The 16,726-nt window shown below is 32.7% G+C and overlaps 3 protein-coding genes and 1 long non-coding RNA gene across 4 annotated transcripts; 2 read left to right on the top strand and 2 right to left on the bottom strand.

The window, feature by feature from the left end:
- Positions 1–1,569: 1,569 nt before the first annotated feature.
- On the top strand, positions 1,570–6,680 carry LOC140964545 (probable transcription factor PosF21). The gene is made up of 5 exons (XM_073424411.1): positions 1,570–1,775; positions 2,142–2,852; positions 5,286–5,418; positions 5,828–5,912; positions 6,061–6,680. Exons 2-5 carry the CDS (start codon positions 2,161–2,163, stop codon positions 6,417–6,419), a joined length of 1,269 nt encoding a protein of 422 aa, XP_073280512.1. The 5' UTR covers positions 1,570–1,775; positions 2,142–2,160; the 3' UTR covers positions 6,420–6,680.
- An 867-nt stretch (positions 6,681–7,547) lies between these two features.
- On the top strand, positions 7,548–9,304 carry LOC140958981 (F-box protein At2g35280-like). The gene is made up of 3 exons (XM_073416646.1): positions 7,548–8,052; positions 8,450–8,615; positions 8,739–9,304. The coding sequence occupies exons 1-3, from the start codon at positions 7,895–7,897 to the stop codon at positions 9,129–9,131; spliced, it is 717 nt and encodes a 238-aa protein (XP_073272747.1). The 5' UTR covers positions 7,548–7,894; the 3' UTR covers positions 9,132–9,304.
- Positions 9,305–9,649: 345 nt separating this feature from the next.
- LOC140958974 (uncharacterized) lies at positions 9,650–11,428 on the bottom strand. The gene is made up of 2 exons (XR_012171862.1): positions 11,355–11,428; positions 9,650–10,303 (listed from the first exon to the last, which is right to left on the bottom strand). It is a non-coding gene; the product is annotated as an uncharacterized lncRNA (long non-coding RNA).
- A 1,450-nt stretch (positions 11,429–12,878) lies between these two features.
- Positions 12,879–16,726, bottom strand: LOC140964537 (probable aldo-keto reductase 3). Its single transcript, XM_073424404.1, has 5 exons — positions 16,411–16,726; positions 15,673–15,873; positions 14,980–15,152; positions 14,789–14,891; positions 12,879–13,536 (listed from the first exon to the last, which is right to left on the bottom strand). The coding sequence occupies exons 1-5, from the start codon at positions 16,624–16,626 to the stop codon at positions 13,198–13,200; spliced, it is 1,032 nt and encodes a 343-aa protein (XP_073280505.1). The 5' UTR covers positions 16,627–16,726; the 3' UTR covers positions 12,879–13,197.

Below are 16,726 nucleotides of genomic sequence, written 5' to 3'. Positions count from 1 at the left end.
AATTTAAAAAGAAATGTAAAATATAAAATTAAGTGGATAAAGTGTATTATTTTTTATGGATAAACAAGTTTAACTCAAATTTCAAAACAAAATGCACCATATTATTTGTTCATTTCTCAACCAATCTTTCAGGCTCATACAAAACCAAAAATATATATTTTTACTTTATTGTTGCTGTCTAAAATTCATTTTATTTTTTTTATTTCATTTTAATCTCTAAAATATATTTTATCCTATTTTATATATTTTCAATTCAATCTTGGCTTTCCTACTATTATTAATTAAATAATAAATATACTAGTAAATCAGGCGATATGATTCTCTAATTTAGTATACTTCATTTTTTATTTTCATATATGCTATAAATATTCCTTAGTTTTTTTCGTAATTTATTTTAGACAAAAACTTGTGTGGAATGGTCTCACGGGTCGTATTTGTGAGACGGATCTCTTATTTGGGTCATCCATGAAAAAATATTACTTTTTATGCTAAGAGTATTATTTTTTATTGTGAATATGGGTATGGTTGACCCGTCTCACAGATTAAGATCCTTGAGACGGTTTCACATGAGACTCACCCCACTTTTTATTTTAATATTAACCATATTAATGTAATCAAATTATTGGAAGAAATGGCATGAGATTGTGATTTCCTACATTTCTTTAATAAAATATTAAGGTAGTAAATTAAATTTATTTTTTTATGATCGAATCTCAATCGTCCATTTGTTTGTGATTCCATGATGTGAGACATTTCCTATTATAGTATAAAATATTTATTTTTATCCTAACAATAAATTATAAATAAATTATTAAAATTATATATATAAACGAATTAATTTTGCTATCAATACAATACCTGTAAAATTTTTTAAATGCCCAAAATATTCTTACTACATTAAGTACTCTACTATTGATAGCCCACAAAAATAATTATAGTGTCAAATATTCAAAATTTTAAAGTCCTTACTATAATAAGTTTGTGGTAGGTCTATTGTAGAATAATTTTATGTGCGAGACTATTCGATCTGAACCAAACTTTTAGTGAAAAGTAATATTTTTTCATGGATCTGTTTGGATAAGATATTCGTCTCACAAAATTTATTCATGAAACAATATGATAAAAGTTTATTTGATAATTATTTTAAGTTGCAACAATCTACAACTAGTAACAATAAAATACTCAAAATTCTTTAAAAACATTCGAAAAAACCTTACTAAAAAGTCATTATAATTAATAGATAACCTTATAAAAATGTCACCTTTTAATTTTAACATAAATTTTCAACAATTTATATTTAAATTGATTTAACTCAAAAAGTTTTTGTAAAAAGAATTAAAGTAATGAGACGTTCTCACGAATTTTTATCTGTGAGACGGGTCAACCCTACCGATATTCACAATAAAAAGTAACAAATAAGAGATCCATCTCACAAAATACGACACGTGAGACCGTATCACACAAGTTTTTGCCAAAGAATTATTATTATTTTATTAACAAACTAACTTTTTTATTATACCAAATATTTGACGAAAAATATTTAAAATTCAAATATAGTAAAAGAAAGTATATGTTGCATTGCACAAATCTCAGTAATAATTACTTTGAATCGAATCTCAGTAAATTTGTGCGTGAAGCTTCAAAATGTCTCCGACCATCCATCTGACCAAATGTGAGATGTGATTCGCTTGTGAAATAGCTGTAAAATTCTTTCGATTTCCTCCATTCTAGATCTCAATTCTGGGCAGGTGTAAAAGATTCTTACTTTTGTGCTGGTATGCTTTCTTCATCGATTTTTTAATGGGTTTTTGTGTTTTGGAATTTTTAATCATCTGTTCTGTTTCTACTTTCAATCTTGAATTTGTGTTATGTATGTGGTGTGGTTGCTGTATTTAGAGATTTGGATCAGGGTTTTGTTTGCTATTTTTCTATTTATGCGTAACTCATTGGCAGATTCTAAATTTTGTGTCTGATCCTTTTCTCAATCAAATACCCATTTGGTTAATTTGTAGAAAAGAGGAATCATTTGTAGATGGTTTCAAGTCTTTTGGATTGATTTTTATATTCCTCTTTAAAATTTTGGTTGTGCGTGAATGTGTGTTTAAGTGGTCTTGTTTTCGTTTGTTTTTTGGAGCTTGTAGGTTTTGGAGTTTCTGACAGATGGATAAGGATAAGTCTCACCATGGTAGTGGCAGTTTACTACCTCCGTCAGGGAGGTATTCTGTCTTCTCACCACCGGTGGGCAGTTCTAATGTGAAGTCGGAGATATCTGGATCTTCAAATTTGCCTCCGCTGGGCCCAGGTGGTTTATCAGACCAGGGCCATTTTGGTCTCGGCATGGGATCTGATTCGAAAAGATTCAGTCAAGATATAAGCAGGATGCCTGACAACCCACCTAAGAATCTGGGCCACCGACGAGCTCATTCAGAGATTCTTACCCTTCCAGATGATATAAGTTTTGACAGTGATTTAGGAATCGTGGGTGGATTTGATGGACCATCATTTTCTGATGATACCGAGGAGGACTTGCTCTCCATGTATCTTGATATGGATAAGTTTAATTCGACCTCCGCTACTTCTGAATTCCAAATGGGTGAATCGTCTGTTTCGTCAGCTGCTGAACCTGGTGCGCCATCTGCGACCACAACATTAACTGATAATCTGACTCCATCTTTCACTGATAAGCCAAGAATTAGGCATCAACATAGCCAGTCCATGGATGGTTCAACCACTATCAAGCCCGAGATGCTCGTGTCAGGTTCCGATGATCCATCTTCTGCTGAGACTAAGAAATCTTTGTCTGCTGCTAAACTTGCTGAGCTTGCTCTTATTGACCCTAAGCGTGCTAAGAGGTAACATTTTAAACGAACTATTATGTTTACGGAACTCTGGTAGTTCTTCTGGTCTTTGTTTCTATATCGACCAATTACTTTAACAGTTAAGCATTTAATTCTTTAGTTTGCTGTAGTTTGCTGTTGACTTCCACGAGTCTTCTTGATGTAATTAAGAGTCTTAAAACAAATTATGAACTTAATATCTTGCAATACTGATCCGCAGGGTAAAATCTGGTTTTATTATATTTTTTTGTTTTTTTTTTCATTTAATTCTAATCTATGTTTATGGGCCATTGACATTGGTTTATGCGGTTTTGTGACAATATTTGTCGGTTTGTGGCCACGGTATTGAATGAGTTCTGTAATGTGTAATCTTCTTTGCTTAGTTCAGTAGTCATGTTTATGTTCCATTAGGATAGTTTTTGGGCATTATGCTTGCTTTGCATATGTTTTTCATTGCGAATATTTTGTTCAATCTTTGTCACACTGGTGGTATAGGCATGTTTATCATCAAAGCTTAAGGTTATCTAATGGAAATTGGTGCATTTATGATAGCTGTCCAAAACATATCGTGGTATTAAAATATACCACTGTAACCACCAAGTGGTTTTTTTCCCCGTTAAAAATAGATACTTTTTATGAGTCTAGCTGGTCGTAGACACTTGGATGCTTTATCCAATCTTCACACCTGAACCCTTGACGTTGTAACACTTGCATATGGTTTTTTTCCCCGTTAAAAATAGATACTTTTTATGAGTCTAGCTGGTCGTAGACACTTGGATGCTTTATCCAATCTTCACTCCTGCACCCCTGTACGTTGTAACACTTGCATAACATATCTCTAATTTGCTATAATTCATGTATTGGTTATCTCCATAAAAATCTGGACTACTCTGTTTGTACCATTTTTGTAGGTCTAACTGCACATTACGAAAATTGAAATTCAGGGTTAGGGCTCATAGCTTGGCAAATCATTATGCATCAACATGGAAATCTTTTAAAATAAGTGGAAAACATGGGATGAGTTAAGATTTTCTTCTTAAAAACCATCAGGTTACCAATTTTAGAATTCCCCACCACGAAGATGGGCCCCACATTAGGTGCTTCTACATGAGTTCAAATGCCAATTATAAGTTAGTTGCCGTAGGCATGTCGGCATACAGGTGAAACAGAAACTGGAAATGGTGCTTATCAGGAGTCTCCATCCATTGTTTGAAAAGTAGAAATCACATATGTATGATTTATGCTATGTTTTTTACTTATTATTTGTTATTTTATATATTTTTTTTATCTAGTAGGGGTACATAATATATAACAAGTACGATAGTCTTCTCAATCATGTTGTGAATTTCACCAATTTCGTGTCTATTTTCACGTTCATCTTATTTTCATTTATGCACGAACACAACTAATCTTGGTAACAAGCCTGCCTTTTGTTATGTTATAAATTGAAAATTGCTATTTTATTTTTTATATTTGTGTTTCTTTTTATTATTATGTGTACGACTAGATGATTAGCTAGCGCTACAGTCTTGACTCTTGTCATGCAAATTACAAGTTTCACAGATGCTCTGTTTGCTCCTCGATTTTGCGTTGCTCACCTGAAATGGTCAACGAGCACCACAGTGTAGAATATAAATGGAATCACATTCTTTTGATGTTATTTTGGGTTCCCATCTTCTGATTTTTAGACAGTTGAGATTTGAATGAAAGGAATCATCATTCAATTAGTTTTGTGTAACTATTACTTCCCTAGTTTGGACAAATACGTGGTGTATTTTCTTGCCACGGCCACTTCTGTTTTGTTATGCCATGATATCTTTAGATCTTTTTCTTGTGAGAATTTTTTATCCACTGAACTTTACGGCTAAAGTTTAGATTACCTTTCGTTGTGCGCTTTCGGTATTTTTATTATTGATTTTCTTTTGACGCAATTCTTACAAATTTTTTAGTTAAGGGCCATACCTTAGGTTTTGTGCGAAATTTTGTGCTTAATGATAGCTATTGTTTCACATTTTTATTGATATTTACCAATGTTGAATTTTGTTTCGTAAATCTCTATCACATGAGATGAAACTTTTGTATCACTTTTCTGTCTGCACCTGCATATTCTGGGTTGCTAATGTTGTTTGTCCTTTGGGCTTCTAGCCCTTCTCGTGTGAATAGATTAAGAAGTGCCATGTATCAGATTACTTTAGATCCCTTGTATTCAACAAAGCATTATTTTGCTATCAATGTCTGAGTGCCAAAGAAAGAAAAATGAAATTGATTTGAAATTATTGTGCTGCGTTTCAATTCCTTCCGGGTTACCAAAACTACCAATTTATATTTCCCAAAACTGTTATGTTGTAATATAGTATATAGGCATTTACTAAAAATATTTTCTTGAAAAAAAGAAGATTTAATTTAATTTAATTGTTTTTTAACTCTCTCTTTTGTGGCTCCTGATAGGATTTGGGCAAATAGGCAGTCAGCAGCGAGGTCAAAGGAACGGAAGATGAGATATATTGCTGAACTTGAAAGGAAAGTCCAAACTTTGCAAACTGAAGCAACTTCCTTGTCTGCTCAGTTGACCTTATTGCAGGTGATTTTTACGTTTCCTTCTTATTCCAACTGCAGATTCCTCCCATGAAATGGAAAGCAAGTAAACTTATCAGAATTAAAATATGGGTGAATTTAAACGTCACAGCTGCTGACATCCAAGAATCGTTCGTTGTGTTAAGCCTAGCATTGGCATTCTTAAATTTATTGGAGTGTAGCAAACATACGCGTCTAGAGCTATGTCTGTTATTTGTGGTGAAAAACTTTTAACTTCCACTCATGCAACAAACATGAGCAGGTTTCTTGTTTATTTCCCTCGTCTAAGAAAAGGGGAGAAAGGCAGATGCTTCTCTGTTCTTGTTTTATCGCCTTTATGTTTCTCCCACTCCTGTTAACTATTTTATTCCCAAGATCAGTACGCATCATGTTCACTTCTAATATTTAATCAACAGAGAGATACACATGGTCTTACTGTAGAAAACAATGAGCTCAAACTGCGGTTACAAACTATGGAACAACAAGTGCAGTTGCAAGATGGTATGTTTCAGAACCTCCTTACTACTTACTTACGTAGGAACTTTAATTTGAGTTGCATTTTAAAAGCTCCAATGCATGCTCAAATCTATTTACTTTCCAGAATTTGTATTTTGATGCTGATTGAAGTCTTTTATATCCATTAAACCAGCGTTAAATGATGCCCTGAAGGAGGAGGTTCAGCATCTTAAGGTGCTGACAGGACAGACGATTCCAAACGGTGGACCTATGCTGAATTTTCCTGCATCAACCTATGGAACCGAAAAGCCTTACTATAGCAACAACCAAGCTATGCATGCATTATTAACAGCTCAACAATTACAGCAGCTCCAATTACATTCCCAGAAGCAGCAGAATCAGTTTCAACAGCACCAGATGCACCAATTTCAGCAGCAGCAGCAGCAGCAGCAGCAGCCACAACCCTCTATGCAGCTGCATCAACAAGCTGGGGACGTAAAGGCATCATCCATTCAAAAAGACATTGATCCAGATGCGTCGTCAAAGGATTAGAAATGGAAGCTGGGACATGTACCCGATGATGACCGAGGTTTGTATATCCCTAGAATCTTGGCGGTGGTTTGTTTCATATCTCAGTAAACCTTAATTTGTTTAGTATGTTTTGTAATGTATATCTACATGATCTGGGATTTGTCTAGGCAGTGCAGTGAACTTTAGTTGCGTATCGAAGTTACTATGTTCGAGCTCGTGGATGAAATTCTTTGTGGGCTATAATGTTTGTTTTTTGTTTTTGAAATATACATTTATTTTCAACATGTCTGGTATATCTCAATGGAATTCTTGTTGTCATTAGTAGGCGTTATTTGGTTCGTGAGATTGGACGAGTGAGAGGATGTACAATAGTATAAAACAATAAACTTATATATATAGGAATAAAGAGGATGGTAGGACTGATTATTTATGTTTGGTATGATTTTAAAAAGATAGATTGAATTTGTTTATTGGATTGTAACAATCAAATCAACCACATCATATATCCATCTATACTATTTATATTATTATATGTGAGTCTTAATGGTATAACATGGTTACATTAATTGAATTTGACAAAAATACCTTTCTCGAATATTTTTTTTTTTCATTTAATGAAAAGTATATTAACAACTTTTCTAAATAAATACCTAACATTTATAATATTTTTTTGACACGTGATGCCTATATACATGTTATTATTATTATTTTTTAATGTTATGTTTGTGTGATCAGTATATAGAGTATTATTAAATGGAAAATAGTTGAGTTTAAAAATATTTTCATAATAAAAATAATAATAAAATTTTTTTATATTAGAAACGATACGATTATTTAAAAACTGAAAATATAAATAAAGATAAATGAATATTTTATTAAAATATGATAGTTATATATTTTATAAATTTATTAAAATTATTTTTATAATATTTTTTAATTAAAAGAAGGCCAATTATTTTTGTATTTTCTTTCTAATTTGGGTCTACTTTGTCAATGCACTGATAGTTATGATTCTTCGATCTCGAAAGTAAAAGTTCAAACTATCTCAATAAATCTTATCTAATCTATGGATATCATATCTTAATAAAATATTTTTTATTTTTTACACAAAAATTAATAAAAAAAAAGTATCTACTTTTCTAAATTGTTAAAACTATGAATTATGAAGTGTATATTAATCTATATTTCTTATTTAATGAAATTAATGAAAAACGAAAAATACATATATGGAAATAAAATCAGGAGCCAACAAATCTTGTCACATAAAAAAAATCTGATAAGGATCAATTTCTTCACTTTTCTAACTCAAATAAGATTCCATGCAGAATCCTTGAAGGACTCGGACACATGAAATTATTGATTACCATAAATAAGCATCATCTTTATTCTATTTTGCCATCCAATTCTTGTTCCTATTTCTTCTGAGCGAACTCCCATCTCACAAGATTAGAACGTGGAAATAAGCCTAAAACAAGAAAAACTTGAAGCCTGCAATCATGCCAAGAATTAAGAAGAGATTATCCAGACAATATTCCTGCAAGGAAACTCGACGTGTGGTTTCAAGAATCGAAACGTTTCCGAATGAATTGGTTAGTGAAGTTTTGGCTCGAGTTGCAGCATCTTCGGTTATCGATATAATCAACGCCAAGTCCAGGTATGACTACATGCACACGATCCTATGGTTTTTTTAATCATAAGTCTGAAAAAGGGTTTTAAAAATAATGTAAATTTTCTTCGTTACATTAATTATTAGGATCGATACACGTAAATAATACACACATCCCACTCGCACTTGACAGGTAAGAACGAGTAATAAAGGTAATACAGATTTTCTTTTCATTTTCACTAGTAGCAATATGTTCTTCAATGGAAGTTATCTTTTCTTCTTCAATGGCTTCCGCCATATCTGCTAATATTAATATATATGACATTCGAATCATGGAAATAGACCAATAACCTTTCCGGGTTTTGAAATTTTTTTGTCTTGTTGTAGTTTCTTTAATTAAATTCGCTTTGATTTTTCATTTTTTTTGGGGGTATGGAACATACAGTTGTAAAACATTCAAAGAAATTGGCGAAGATTCGCATGTCTACCATCATGTGTCTCTGGACAAGCTGTGTACAGATTCCTGGAAGCCTCTGAGTGAAGAACAGCATGCTTTCTTGAACAAGTGCTGGAAATCGGAAAATCCCGAATTGTTGTATCGACAAGCAGTGGTAAGTTTGTTTATTAGTTCAATGATTGAATAATTGTTGGATTCTATGAGATAAAGATCATGTATACTATATATGTTGAATGATGCAGATTAATTAATTAATTTTCAAAATTTCTTGATTCAGGTGGACTACTTTAATGGGGTGGATCTTGAATCGGCTTGCAACCAACTACACAAGGCTATGAAGTCAAGTCACATTGGGGCACTTTATGTCACTTGCATAATACTAATTTTGAACGATGATGACAAGTTTAAAGACAAGGGTATTGAAATCATTAGTAACATGCAGAAGTCCGCATCGATGAGACGAAAATTGATTTCGCACCGGAAAAATTTGTTGGAATCTCTGAGGCGAATGTGGGTGAAGAATCCCATCTTAAAACAGCAGCGCATCTTCTGCAAAACGCCACATCGGAATCGCTGGAGATCTGGGTGGAGGGATATGGATGCAAAGTTGCAGTGCCAAGCTTGTTGTGTTGATAGGGAGATCAGTGCTATTTGTGGTTTTTTCAATTGAGGATTTGGTAAGACTTTAATGTAACTAATGTGATACATAGCTTTATTCAGTTTGGTGATTGGTTAGCTTTAGTCATATTTTGATCATTTGGATGTATGGATATTTAGATCGTAAAAGAATAAAGATACATTATTTCCTGAAAAATATCTTTAAGATACATACTTTATTTGTAGAAAATTTTAGTACATCCTGTGTCATGATTAGAGACATTTATATTTTCTTGGAAAACAGGGTATTGGAAGTCTAGAAAAACGCAGTAAATCACTGGATGATGCGGTGAAAATAAGACAAAAATATTAATTAAAATAAAAAACTTATCTCCATTCTTGCTGAATAAATCTGCGTGACAGATTTTGGAACCAGATTTAACAAGATTTGGGAGCTGTGAAACGAAAGATTCAAAATTTTCAATGAACAACAAACAAGTGAAAACAATAATTTCCAAACCATTTATACTATATATATGAATGGCATTCTTTCCTAACAGATCCCGAGAATTGAAAAAAAAAAAACCAAAATTCAATCAACAATAGCATCAATATTTAACAACAAAAAAACAAAAACCAAACAAATAGTCAATTTAACTAGTCTATATACTGTTGCACAAAGTACAGCATTCGAACATACCAAAAGGTTGAGGAATGGGCTTAAACATAAAGCACACACAACAAAAGAACCAGACAAATATTTCCACATGATGCCATGGAACTGGAACTGGAGAGTGATGAGCCTGAATTCATTCAAGATACCAAAACATAGCTCACACAAAATATCGAGGTTAGTTAGATATTCAAAATCTTCCTCACTATAGAGTAAGTCTTGGTAAAGTTCAGCTGAGAACATAGCATACAAGATATCGATGTTAGGTAGATTTCAGAAGCCTCCTCGCTAGAATAAGTCTTGCTTTCTGCGGAAGGATGAAGAAGAGAGCCATTTTGTTTGGTTTTTCCACCAACTTCTCAGCTGCAATGACTCTTTCTTCCACAGTGAGATTTGGAAGCAGCCCCAATTCACCAAACACTTGCTTGATCATGTTTGATATATCCTCATCGCGGCTGCCAATGTTCCTAACCAGGTCTCACATTGTAGCTCTCATCATATCAGTAAACTTGTTAATCGCCTCCACAAATGGGTGATCATCCAACACCTGGTACTTTTTCCGTGCTACATTCCTGGAAAAATAACATGTCACAATTGTTAAAAACACGAACGAGCTGGTCATCATTTGGTGTACCACTAGGAGTAGTAGGATCTCTTTATCTGCTTTCCCCATAGAAGAAACATTTCTGGCACAACTTGAACTGATGGGGGACGAAACAAATATAAATTAATGGGAGCCAAAACAACACAAATTCCTACACAGAATTTTAATGATGTTCTTTTTTTTTTCCCTTCTGAGAATCACGAGTAACAATAGTACATTAACTTACATTTCAGGCTAGAGAATCAGAAATCACAAGTTCTTAATTAAAACTCAATGGTACTTGATTAGTCACAAATACTAAACCATCACATTCTTCATTCAACATTGGTTTTGCTAATCATATTTCAGGGTTCCATAGGCAACACAATCATCGCCTTCCTGATAAAAGAAATGATACATAGCCATACAGATAACATAAATAAGATAACTAAACTTTAAACAAATTGTAATAAATCCCAAAAGAACTTCAAACTTTTGTGAATGTATACATAGGAATCAATGCCTGATATGTTAACATTAGATAGCTTTATAAATTCAGCCAAAATAGAGCTCGCGGGACTTATTGGTCTTGCAATTCTCTATCTCATCAAGATTTTGATATGGTGTCGGCGCTGTCAGCTGAACCTTCGCATTTCTAGCAGATAAAAAGCTTCAAAATGCTATATATAAAAGTTAACATAATTCTAACAAGATGGTAATGCCACCACCATGTTTCCACGCATTATTAATCAGATTTCACCATTCCATCTGTTGTAAATGATCCACCCCACTCCATAACTCACAATGTTTATATGTATAAAATCTTGAAACTTTTAAACCCCTCAAAATTTGTCAAATTTCTCACGAACAAACTGCAAATTGCAATAAGAAACTGAAACTTTTCAAATTTCTAAGGTTTCTACGGGATTCGGCTCTGGTATACAGAAAAATGGGTGCAATAAATTGAAGAAACATGTACAGAAGATATCTCTACAGCAAGAACGCACAAAAATCCACATCAAATATTGAGGAAAAAGTACCAAATCCGTTGATTCACATATTCGCCCTCCGATCCACTTTCGTAGCCCTCGATTACTTCCGAAGCCAATGTGTATTAAATCCAGAATTTTCATGGTTTTTAGTGATTTTTTCAAATTGTAGAATTTCATGGATTTGTTATAATATATTATTTTTTATTAATTTTTTCGAACTAATAATTAATTGATATATATATCAGGTTTAAAATAATTTTTTAATATTTATATTAATAAATAAATCTATTTATTTAAAAGTTAAATCATTTAATTTTTATATGTGTATATACGTGATTTTGTATGCATGTTTGTAAATTTTTTAAAATACATCAATTGATTAATTTATAATTTTGTTTTTGAATTGAAAATATACATGTGAAAATAATATTGTTTAGCATTGTGTTGATATAATTTTGTATAAAAATATCATAACTTACATATTAATTGAAAATGCTAAAAAAAATTTAAAAAATCATAGTTGTTGCGAGTCTATTCAATTATTAAGAATTAATCGACATTTTTTTGGATCATCTTTTATTATTATTGAATATTACATTAATTTGTATAAATCATAAATTTAAAATCACAAAATCAATTCTAGAATTCAAAATTTCCTATGATATTAAAATAAAAAATTATTAAATGAACAATCAACCAAAAAATGAAAAATTTGAAAAGGAAATATGAAAATATATATATAGATACACTTAAAAAATTTGAGAGAGTGATAGAGATAGATGAGAGGAGAGAAGATAAGAAGAGAGGTGATGTGAAACGACAGAGAGAAATAAATAATTTGTGTATGAGTTAGAAGTTTTAAAAACCATCCAAATCTTTGGGTTGAACCAAATACAATTTTTGACAATTTATAATTGTACCTTAGGCTTTAATGTTTGTATGTTAATGAATTTCATGAAATTATTAAAAAGTCTATTGAAAATTTGAATATCTGTAAACTTTTATAGAGTTTTTAAAAGTCAATGTTGAATACCATTTGACTTTTTAAAACTTTATCAAAGTCTATTTTGAATACCACTAGACTTCTATAGAGTATGTAAAAATCTTAATTGAATACATCTAAATTTTTAAAATCTACAAAAATCATTAAAAGTCATTAAATTTCCTACATTAAATACACCCCAAATTTGTACACACTATCCATTCTACGCGGGAGTTCAGCAAAATTTCATTTAAAATAATTGGTTTGAATTTGATCAAATCAAGATATTCCCTCATCGTTTATTTTTTATTTGAAAAAGTAAAAGGAAAAAAAATAAACATACTAAAAATTCTGGTAATTACTAAAAAAAATAAATAGATAATAGAAAAAACAGGAACCAAAGTGAACTAGTTTAGACAAGCTCGGCTCATAAAATGAGATGATGAACTTATCTCGTAAAATAAAATGATAGAATACAAAATAATATAAAGATAACATAATTATTTTTTTATTTCAATTATTGTAATACTAATAGAGAGAACCAGACATATAACTCAAAAAACACTTAAAATAACGCATCTTCATAAACATGACACAACAATATGTATGTATTTCGTTCACATAGCATGAGACAGTAATATGTGTATATTTCATTCACATAACACAAACTTGAGTTATATCGAGGAATTTCACGTCGAGGCGAAACTGAAACTTGGAAAAACGGGGATCGAAATCATATTTTTCGGTCTATCTAGTACACACAAAAAACCAAGTCCATACGAAAACTTAAAATTTAAAGGAGATGACAGTCCCTGCAGGGAAATTCTAGATTCGACACTGATTGAAAGGATAATTATACTAGAGATTTAGATGCACAAGAGCTGACTGCTTTTGCCGCGCAGTCACACACTATTCAGCTTTCCAAGAGGAAAGTGGAAGGGTCTCTGAATTGGTCCATGTGTTGGACATGAAAGCATGCCTTTCTCCCTTGACCACATCTGCTGATGCATAGGATTCAAGTTCACTCATTTCTTCGGGAGTTAATTTCACAGAGAGTGCTTTGATATTTTGATTGAAGTTCTCACTCTTGGTAGTGCCTGGTATGGGGACAACGTCGTCTCCTTGATGCAGAACCCAGGCGAGTGCAAGTTGAGATGAAGTGCATCCTTTTCTTGATGCCATTTCACTAACTCGCTCGAATATCAACTTGTTGTTTTCAAGATTTTCTACCTGGAGCCTGGGAAATTTCTACAGAGTACGATTCTTGAATCAGTATATAAACAAAAAAATCTTGGACCGAACAGATGAAGGTAGAACCCAAAAGATTACTTCGCAAAGAATGCAATAAATCATGAATCAAAAACTAATATTCAAGATGAAATTGCTAAAGCATATAAATGCCATTCTGGATATGGTAATTTGCTAAGTTGAGCCTTCCGTTGCCATGACCTTTTTTAATTGTTCAAGGTTTAAATATGCTGTGACAGAAAAGACGATCTTATGTCTGTGAGTTGATGACGTGATTCTACTGCGGACTCAGTAAATCAGTAATTGGACATAATAGTTTTCTTTTATATAAAAAAGAACATCACTAAAGTTGAGATTATTATGAGAATCCCAAGAATGTAATGAAGGAATCCTACACCAATATTTCAACAAGTTCCACAGAAAATGTTGAATTGCATAAGAACTTCAAGATAGGAAGGTAGTTTGATTTGGTAAACGAACCCAACATCATATAACAATCACAAACTGAATTTTAGCAAGGTAGAAATATGAAGATAAAAAATTTTGAAAGCCACAAACAAATCTTTATAAGTTCGATTATTTGCAAATATAGGAAAAAAGTTCACACATTTGAGAGAAAAAGAATCAAATATTTACTGATGAAAAATGTCTGATTCTTGCTCAAGTTTTATGCCTTAACATTTACATGTGATAACACCTTAAAACAAGCATAATGTGCTTAAAATATTACCTAAACTAGCCCATAAAATCCTAATATAATCCAAAACAAATATAAAAACAAATTTAAGGCCCATAAGTAATAATTATGTTCTAACTAATAATAAATGATAAAATACTGTAGCCCATTACTAAATCTGTGATCTTAGTATTCAATTTAATTGATCTATTCCTAAATTTCCAAGCACAGGATTTTCAATTTTGGCCTTGTCCAAACTCAAAATTATCTTCAGTTGGCATTGATTTTATCAAAATGATGAACATGAAAAGCCTTGATAGATTTAGTAAATTTTTTTGAGATTATACTGAAGATCACATCCCTATTAATCCTCGATGAAATGCACATAGAACAAAGCCACCGCCTAATCAAATACTCTCTCCTACCAGCACAAATCAGCATTTACTTCGTTCCAAAATTTTCATTCAGCATAATACTTCTATTTACAGATTAGGTTAGCTTGTCAATAAGGCTACGTGTATTCTGCAAGAGCAACTGACTGTGTGATGATAATACATATGCCATTGACACACTAACCTTTCGCATGTCACCCTCGGACAAGTTCTCCATCAACTTAGGACCAGTCGAAAAGAAACCACGTCCAAGAGGACTATATGGGACAATTCCAATACCTAGCTCTCTGAAATTCAAAGTCAAACAGTAAAGAAGATGGTAAAATTGTCTAGCATACTAATGTTATAGTGTGTGTACATGTGTGAGAGCGTTACCTGCAAGTAGGAACTATTTCCTGTTCTAAATCCCTTGACCATAAGGACCACTCATTCTGAACGGCGGTGATTGGATGAACAGCATGAGCCCTTCTAATTGTTGAAGCACAGGCCTCTGAGAGACCAATGTACTTTATTTTCCCTTCTTCAACAAGTTTCTTTAATTCTCTCATCTTGAAATTCATGCAATAAAATAAAGATATTAGGAAAAAGCCAATCCTACAATTCTCATTCCAACCACTATGTTCTTGCTCATCCCAAAGTTGAGTACAAAATGAATTACAGTTCAGATGAAAACAACCGAATGAAAGGAAAATTAAGATAGAGTTTCTAGGAAACTGAGAATAGTATAGGACCACAGATACAATCTAAACATGTAGAATATAACTTGAGATTTTAATGACGTACCTCAGAGAGAAATATTCTCCAGCATGATGATGGATAATAAAAATAGAGCCTAAGAACTGGGAATGAACATGTCATTCCATTTATACACATAATGCAATATTTTCACTCAACGAAACTAAAAGTTAAATAAACATACCATAACTTTCAAGAATCACAATGCAAAAGCAAGATTATAATCCTAATCAAAGTATCTGAATCTCAACTCACAAGTGAACAGAACTAAACCAACAATAGACCATAACAATGATCAATTTATTCAAAAGAAACCTATGAAAGAGTGCTCACCGTGATTTCAATAGGGACACGGATATCAATCCTATGAACATAATAGAGATCAATGCAATCAATTTCAAGACGTTTCAAGCTCGCCTCACACGAGGCCCTCACATATGCCGGATCACCACGCACTTCCATTTTCCCATCTTTGTGCATTATACCAAACTTTGTGGCTATTTGAACTTTTTCTCTCATTCCACCCTTCAAAGCCTACAACAATTCAGACAAAATAGTGAACCTACATATGGGCTTAGAATTAATTTCAAGCGGAATACGTCTCGTTCCAATTTGCATCATATTTTTGCTGCTAGAAGTTGTAAACATCTCTACATACAGAAATGTTTGCACACACAAGTGAAAAACTGAGCTATATAATGATTTGCACTCACTCAATTGATTTTTCACCGAGATTTAAACAAATTTAAATACACAGATTGTTATAACATATCGTCCTATATTTCTTTGCCTTCAAGAACATATTCCAAAATTTTTGTGCGATCAGTCATCTGCTTCAAGATTCTTGTACTAATATATTCTAATCCATTGATTCACTCAAATGGAGAACAGAATTGACAATCTTAAACTGGACAATTCCACAACCAAAGCATGTTTAAAAACTAAATCAAACAAAAACTCATCAAAGAAATAGTCCAAACCAAAACCCAGAACGAAATTACACAATCAAATCAAATCAAACATACAAAAACCAGAAACAAAACAAAGGGTGGGTCGAAGTAAAAATCAGACCTTTCCGAGTAAAATCTCGTTGGTGTGGGGGCCATAGACGTCCGAAGTATCAAGAAACGTGACTCCAGAATCGATAGCATGGTGAATCAGAGAGATCATTTCGGGCTCCGGCTTCGCTGACCCGTAATTGCCCGACATGCCCATGCATCCCAATCCTAGTTTCGACACCTCCAATCCCTGTGAACCCAGCTTGATTCTCTCTACTTTCACTGCCATTTCGCATCACTTGGGCTTCGAATGTGTCACTCGAAGTGGGATTTATACAAGCGTACGTGGGGTGCTCTGAGAGTGAGAACTGGCAGCGAAGTTGTGACGG

This window comes from Primulina huaijiensis, chromosome 2 (assembly GCF_012295235.1).
Source record: "Primulina huaijiensis isolate GDHJ02 chromosome 2, ASM1229523v2, whole genome shotgun sequence".
Classification (NCBI taxonomy): Eukaryota; Viridiplantae; Streptophyta; class Magnoliopsida; order Lamiales; family Gesneriaceae; genus Primulina; species Primulina huaijiensis.
This window is presented reverse-complemented; position numbering and strand designations above follow the sequence as displayed.

Coding starts and splice junctions, on each gene's coding strand:
- LOC140958981 (XM_073416646.1), top strand. CDS start 7,895: ATGCCAAGAATTAAGAAGAGATTATCCAGACAATATTCCTGCAAGGAA. Junction 8,053..8,449: donor ATAATCAACGCCAAGTCCAG/GTATGACTACAT, acceptor TGGAACATACAG/TTGTAAAACATTCAAAGAAA. Junction 8,616..8,738: donor TGTTGTATCGACAAGCAGTG/GTAAGTTTGTTT, acceptor TTCTTGATTCAG/GTGGACTACTTTAATGGGGT.
- LOC140964545 (XM_073424411.1), top strand. CDS start 2,161: ATGGATAAGGATAAGTCTCACCATGGTAGTGGCAGTTTACTACCTCCG. Junction 2,853..5,285: donor GACCCTAAGCGTGCTAAGAG/GTAACATTTTAA, acceptor GGCTCCTGATAG/GATTTGGGCAAATAGGCAGT. Junction 5,913..6,060: donor ACAAGTGCAGTTGCAAGATG/GTATGTTTCAGA, acceptor CCATTAAACCAG/CGTTAAATGATGCCCTGAAG.
- LOC140964537 (XM_073424404.1), bottom strand. CDS start 16,626: ATGGCAGTGAAAGTAGAGAGAATCAAGCTGGGTTCACAGGGATTGGAG. Junction 15,874..16,410: donor ACGAGATTTTACTCGGAAAG/GTCTGATTTTTA, acceptor GAATTGTTGTAG/GCTTTGAAGGGTGGAATGAG. Junction 14,892..14,979: donor GAAATAGTTCCTACTTGCAG/GTAACGCTCTCA, acceptor TTTGAATTTCAG/AGAGCTAGGTATTGGAATTG.